This window comes from Quercus robur, chromosome 6 (assembly GCF_932294415.1).
Source record: "Quercus robur chromosome 6, dhQueRobu3.1, whole genome shotgun sequence".
Lineage (NCBI taxonomy): Eukaryota > Viridiplantae > Streptophyta > Magnoliopsida > Fagales > Fagaceae > Quercus > Quercus robur.
The window spans coordinates 48,047,599-48,054,459 of record NC_065539.1 but is presented as its reverse complement, the minus strand read 5'-3'; the positions used below and the strand labels follow the sequence as shown (position 1 = coordinate 48,054,459).

At 34.8% G+C, this 6,861-nt stretch overlaps 1 protein-coding gene across 2 annotated transcripts; it reads left to right on the top strand.

Annotated features, from left to right (window-relative positions):
* Positions 1 to 5,561, top strand: LOC126689171 (vesicle-associated protein 2-2-like). 2 transcript variants are annotated; one of them, XM_050384235.1, is made up of 9 exons: positions 1 to 358; positions 1,451 to 1,503; positions 2,166 to 2,236; positions 2,488 to 2,569; positions 2,988 to 3,103; positions 3,173 to 3,355; positions 3,600 to 3,794; positions 4,234 to 4,311; positions 5,236 to 5,561. In XM_050384235.1, the coding sequence occupies exons 1-9, from the start codon at positions 345 to 347 to the stop codon at positions 5,356 to 5,358; spliced, it is 915 nt and encodes a 304-aa protein (XP_050240192.1). In that variant the 5' UTR covers positions 1 to 344; the 3' UTR covers positions 5,359 to 5,561. The 2 variants fall into 2 exon arrangements, with proteins under 2 accessions (XP_050240192.1, XP_050240194.1); XM_050384237.1 differs by having other exon boundaries at positions 5 to 358; positions 5,248 to 5,561.
* Positions 5,562 to 6,861: the final 1,300 nt, after the last annotated feature.

Sequence of the window (6,861 nt, the reverse complement as noted above, 5' to 3'; positions counted from 1 at the left end):
GAAGAAGAGACACAAAGACATCGGTTCGCTCAGAAAAAGACACCAAGTAACCACTAACCACTAACCAACACCTCTTCTCTTCTCTTCCTTCTTTCTTTGCCTTCACTACTCTCTTTGCTTTTTCTACACAAATCTCGTTTCAGATCACCAACCCTAAACATTTCAACACTACTTCTCTCTCTCTCTCTCTCTCTCTTTCTGTGCAGTTCCAATTTCAATTTCAAAGCGAAAGCGTCGCAATCCAAAAACCTCTCTGTAACTCTTACTGTTTCTACTGCGATTAGTCTCGTAAGTTTAATTCGCGTGTTCTTCGTCTCTGATCCACATTTTCCAAATTTTAGGGCATGTCCACTTCCAAGTAAGTTTTTTTTTTCTCTGTGTTCATAACCAACTTTGAGAGTCTTTGATTGTTTAATCTCTCTGCTTGTGCTTGTTCTTGTTCTAGATTTTTGTGTGTGTGTGTGTGTGAGAGAGAGGAAATGAAAAGAGTTTGTTAAGGGCGTATTTGGGGTTGAGACGAAAATTGAACGGCCTTGTTTGTGTAACTACGTTGAAAGTCCAAACACGCCTTTAAATAACTGAATAGGCTGTTTTTGGACTCACATGGAAAATTAAATGGTCTCGCTGTTTATAACTAAACTGGAATCAAAATAAGCAGAAGTCAACGTTGAAAGATTGATTCTAATAAGTGTTTTCATGAATTGGCAACATTTCAATTTTATTTTGGAATGTCCAAACAGGTCCTAAGTAATTGTTTGTGTGTGCACGCCCGGGCGTGTGTTTTTTCTTATTGGCATCTGAGAAAATGTGATTTATTCAAAGAAAAGGAGTGGGGTCATGAATACAAGATGTGTACGTTAAATCCCTACTAAAAACTTACAATGGAGGAAAATTACGATCTCAAAGAGAGATTAGTTAGTTACAAATGCGTATTTGGGGTTTATACGAAAATTGAACGGCCTTGTTTGTGTAACTACATTGGAAGTCCAAACACGCCTTTAAATAACAATTTTAGGCTATTTTTGGATTCATACATGGAATCAAAATAAGCAGAATTCAATGTTGAAAGATTGATTTTTAAGTGTTTTCATGAAATGGCAACATTTCAATTTTTTTGATTCTAAGTAATTGGTTTTGTGTAGGTGTGTGTGCGCCCGTGCGTGCATGTGTGTGTTTTTCTTTATTGACATCAGAGGATTTTAGAGAATTTTTGTGTATTTAAAAAAAAAAAAAAAGATTTATTCAAAGAAAAGGAGTAGGGTCATGACTCATGAATACAAGGTGTGTACAATAAATTACTCCTAAAAGATAGATCATTTAGTTACAAATGTGCTTTAGTGGGTTTTGAATCTGCTGCATTATTATGGTCAAATGTTATTACTGATTCATGTTAAAGCTTGTTTGTCAATTTTTGTTTATTGATTTAATTGGTTGGTTTATGGTGATCTAGAGTCATGAGTACGGAGATTTTGGAGATTCAACCCCAGGAACTCAAATTTACATGTAAGTATCTCTTACAAAAATCTACGACTTGCATATCAATAATTGTGTGGTTATTTTCCCATGTCAAAAGAAACAATAATGAACTAGCTGGAAATTAAGGTTGTATAGTTTCATGTATTAATCTATATGGCATGCTTGTAATATTTAACACACATAGGTTGATCACTTATGGTTCCTACCTTAGTAAGTTCCGAAACGGAGATTGAAAATGATACCTTGTTTGCATAAGACTGATTACTCCTTGAATGTCCGTGGGGAATGATTAGTTAAAAAAAAGAAGCTGTGTCAAACTTTGAAGATGGACTCACATTGACCTTTGGAGTTGGTGGCATTCAATTAAATCTCCAATGAACTTTTCTTTTTCTTTTTTTAACTTGATACATGTTTTTTTGTTTGCACCAGTTCATGCTGCTCTTCTTATGGAAAAGAAATCCTCTTCATATTACATGACCTGCATTTTCTTACTAATTCTTAGCTGAAGTTGTACTTCAAAAAATAAAAATAAATAAATTATTGGCTTAAGTTGTCTATTGGTTTCAGAAGCAATGCTTGTGATCGTTGTTCAATACAAAAATAATGTAAATAGATTTTGTTATAAGTTGATTTGTATTTATCTTAAGGCTTATGATACTGACAAGCTCTCTATCTCTCTCTCTCTCTAGTTGAGGTGAAGAAACAAAGTTCATGCTCGATTCGACTGGGCAATAACTCTGATCAGTATGTTGCTTTTAAGGTACTAAGATTAGTCATGTGGATCATGCAGTATTTTTGTGTTTTCAAAACTTCCAAGCCTCTAAAAAAAATTTAAAAAAAAAAAAAAAAAACTCTTTATAGTAAAAAATTATGATCGATAAACTTCCCCAGCGTTTAGTCTGATATGATTGATACTCCAATAATTGTGAAAAGAATACCCAATTGAGGAAACTTTAGTTTGATGGAGTAGATAGGTGGATAACTATAAGACTTACAAAATTTTGTTGGCAGGTCAAAACGACATCTCCGAAGAAGTATTGTGTGCGGCCAAATACAGGTGTTATTAAGCCAAAAATGACATGTGATTTTACAGGTATATGCCCAATATTGCCTTGCCCTGACTTATTTTCACCTTTACTTTTCTATTACTGATTCAGTATGTGCTTTGACATATTGCCTTCTGCAAAGTTTTTTGCTGTTTATGTCGTTGGCTCATTTTCTCTATATATACTGCTTACATCATATGTGCCATTACTTTAAGCAACACAGTTTTTTGAGCAACATTTTGTACAACAGAAATTAAACAGCTTTGGTTTATTAAAAAGTGATACCTAGAAACGTCATGTTAAACATGTTGAGAGAGAGCTAATTTGAACAAAGTAGTAGAATTCCAACAAAACGTCTACTGAACAGAACTAGAAAATAAAATCAGAAATTAATTCATGCCATCCCCAAATATCTGCTACCAACTATAGTAGATCTTTTACTCTTCACTTTTTTGGTATATACAGTTACCATGCAAGCTCAGCGTGCAGCTCCACCTGATATGCAATGCAAGGACAAGTTCCTGATTCAGAGCACTGTTATTCCCTTTGGGTCAACTGAGGAGGATATTACTTCTGACATGGTAAGATTTATGGTTACCTTTCTAATTAGGTTACTCTTGATTTAGTAAACTAATTTCTTCTTTTGGCAGTTTGCAAAAGATAGTGGCAAATACATTGTAGAGAAGAAGCTTAGGGTGATCCTAACTGCTCCACCTCCTTCCCCAATACTGCTACCAATTAATGGAGTATTGAAGCAAGATCCATCTTGTGAAGCTTCAATGCAAAAAGACATAGTACGGAGTGGAGTTGAAAACATACCTCCACCTCAGAGAGTAATTACACATATGCTATTGGTTTGAGCTATAGTCTTTTAGCATTGTTTACAGTTGTGTTATTTGTGTACTATGCCCTATGGCTCATGTCCATATTGGCATTTTTCTATGGTTAATCTATATATTTGTAGAAAATGTGATCTTGGAAGCATAGAGTATTTGGTTTGCCCCTGCTTATAATGGAAATAAAAAGAAGCATGCCTGATGACTCTCAAAAAATTATGTATTCTTTTTGTTGTGCCAGGTCGATGAGGATGTTAAGGGGATTGAAACTGCGGAGGATATGGATGAGTTAAGAGCAGTTGATTTTGTGGACTCTAGACCTGTTTACAATGTGGAGGAATTGAAAGTGGAGAAGAATGATGTTGAGCTGAATTTAGCCAAGGATTTTGAGGATTTGAAATTGAAGCTAAATGTGATGGATTCAACGCTAAGAGAGGTCAGTTTCTTTCATTGTGGATTTAACATATAGCAGGGAACCTCGAACTGTGGTCTTACATGTTTTCTAGTACATGTTTGGAGGTAGAAATTCTGGTGTGATAAGTCTCTTTATAAGGACTGTTTGGGAAATTATCTGGGTTCCATGAGTAATAATATGCTTTTTCAAGAGCGAACTTATCTGGAGATGGCTATATCCTATTGGTTGTCAACTTTCTAGCCAAGTCCATGAAGAGTGGGAAAGGTCAATCATGTGTCGATATGCACCTAATTTGGGCTAGAAACACGACCCTTTATTATATAGTCCAATTCCAAATTGAGTTCCTCAACTTTACTGACCGGAAGTTCCTATTTCTTTATACTGCTCTGAAATCTACCTTTTTGCATTTTGCCCTTGAAGCCAAGAATGTAATAATGGAAATTTGTGGGATTCTTGGCAGGCTGAATTTACAATCATGAAGCTGACAGAAGAGAGGCGCATGACCAATCTAGAGAAGGATAGACTAAAGCATGAATTGGTGAGTAACACTTTCCAGGACCCTTTTCTATCATGTTGTTCACTTAAAGGCTATAAGTTCAGTATCAATTTCTCTATCATCACCAACTTTTTGAGCCTGAAAAAATGGTTGAGACAAGTAGATAAGCTAACACAAATAGCAATGATTGTAGGTTTGAGTTTACATTTTACTTACACCTCCCTTTCATGCAGTGATTACTTGAAGGGAAAGGTAAATTAATATAAATGGGGAAAAAAGATGATTTATTGATTTGATTCATTATATACTGTGGAAAGTTGGTTATGCAATTACAGTGCATGCCCCTCTAAAAACAGAAATCTTACTGAATACTTCAAGCTTTTTTTCTGTTTTTGGCTAAAAATTACTATTAGCATTTAATCTATAAAAAGGTGATTAAGTTTATAGTTATTAACCTATTTTAAAATATGAGAGTTTCACCTGATGAAATTTCATAAGAAATCCCTCCTTGAAAATGTAATTACTTATCCACGACTCCCCTACATTAAATTTTTTACGTAGAGTTAAAATAATAGCTTTACCATAACCTTTCCCAGGATGTGGCATGAAATTATTAAAATTCAATCAAAATTATGAAATACCCTCATACCCCACTAATATAATTTAGTACTAATCTTGAGAACTACTTTTGGTTCCTCTGGTGTTTGTTCTTCAAGCTTGCCAATATTGCTTGATCCACATCTCATTTTTTATCCTCTTTTACCAGCAATTTTATTAAGCTTCATTTCCTTCTTGCTCCCTCCATTTGATTCTTGCCGCTTTTCATGTCCTTGCCATTGTTCTAATGCTTGGGGATGCATAAAAATTAAAAAGAGCAGCACCAAATGTTAAATTGAAAATTTTACTCTTAGTTGATTGCTGGTCATTTTTCAAAGTTTGTTTTCCATTTTGAGAGACTTCAAATAGGCTTCTATGCAGGAGATGTTGAGGAAGAACAGTGTGAAACGAACTCAAGTGGGCTTCCCCCTACTGTATGTCTGTATGGTTGCTCTTGTCAGCGTGGCACTTGGATACCTTATGCATCTATAGAGGCGTTCTGTGGCCCTGGCATTGGACATTCTGAGAAGGAACGCGGGTCTTTAGTATACAGAAGAGGATCCGATTTTATGTAATTAAAATGGTCTGACACCAAAAATACTGTTTTGGTACTTAACATGTGATATAGTAAGCCTCTATGAGTTGTGCATAAAAACAGAAGAGATAAGTAATAGAAATATCGGAAATTTTCTTGTGGTTGGTTGTATTCATATTGCAATGAGATTATTGTGTTTTTAGATTTTTTTTTCCCCTAACACTGTGATTCTTTTTTGGATTTTAACGGTTTGGGATCGAGAAAATATTAAAGGACTTTATTTTAGTTGGGTAACATATGGCTTTTCAACCACAACTTGCAAATCAAATTTGATGCCAACCATTGTTAGGGTTTAAACCCTAACTAAAAGATTGGGCTATTGGAGAGGTTTTTTTGGTGTGCACCGCCCTGCCGGAGAGGGGTGGGGGGTTTTTTTTTTTTTGGGGGGGGGGGGGGGGTGGTGTTGTTGGATAGGAAATAAGAAATTATATGAATAAAAGAAAGGGAATTTTGTCTCTTCTTATGTTGTCGTTGTCCCCATCATGCCTTCGAAGCCCTTCAACCATTGCATTCATGTTCTTGATCCTCTTCTCCGGTTTTCTTGTCTAACACTCTTTTGTTCCAACTTTCAACAGATTTGCCAATAGTTTTATAGCTTAACTTGGCACCTCCTGATATTTCCAATAGAGATGTATAAGGTTCAAATTCTCTTACTCTCAACTATCGAATTATCAAATAAATAAATAAGTAAATAAACTTTTGAAGGATTTGTGTTTGAATTAGGCGATGTTACACACCACATACACAAGCAAGGGCAAAGTAGTCAATCTAGAAAATAATGATTTTCTTATTTTAAAAATTATTAGCCATTAATGGAACATCTTGATATGGGTTAAAACCAACATGCCATTCGGCACAGCCATACATAACATAGAAATCATACTTGGAAAAGGTGGACAATTAGCTAAAGCAACAAGTGCTGATTGCAAATAGAAGGGAAATTAGGCACATTAAAATTATCATATGGGGAAGGTCCCATTGATATACAAAAACAGTCGAAGAAGTTGGTAATGTTGGGGTGGACCATAAGAAAATTTTGGGTATAGCTGGATCTTCTATAATTTTTACAAAATTGATGAGGGAGGTTAGCATAATATCCAAGGGAGTTTTAATAAAAATCTCGTCCCAGTCTTAGTGTTTCAAACTTTCCATCCATTTTATGCACCATCAACTTCGTGTGTTCTAATAAGTATTACATACTTCATGTTTCTCAAAAAAAAAAAAAAAAAAAAAAAAAAACTTCAATACTTTATGAGGAACAAAACAAGGAAAAAAAGATCATGCGGCAACATGTGATTGGTAGAGAATAAACTAAAACACTTGCACAGATTTTTATTTCGGAATTTGATACTTCAATATTTTTTAACTTCTACTTTCATTGTTATTTGGAGTCTTGAAAA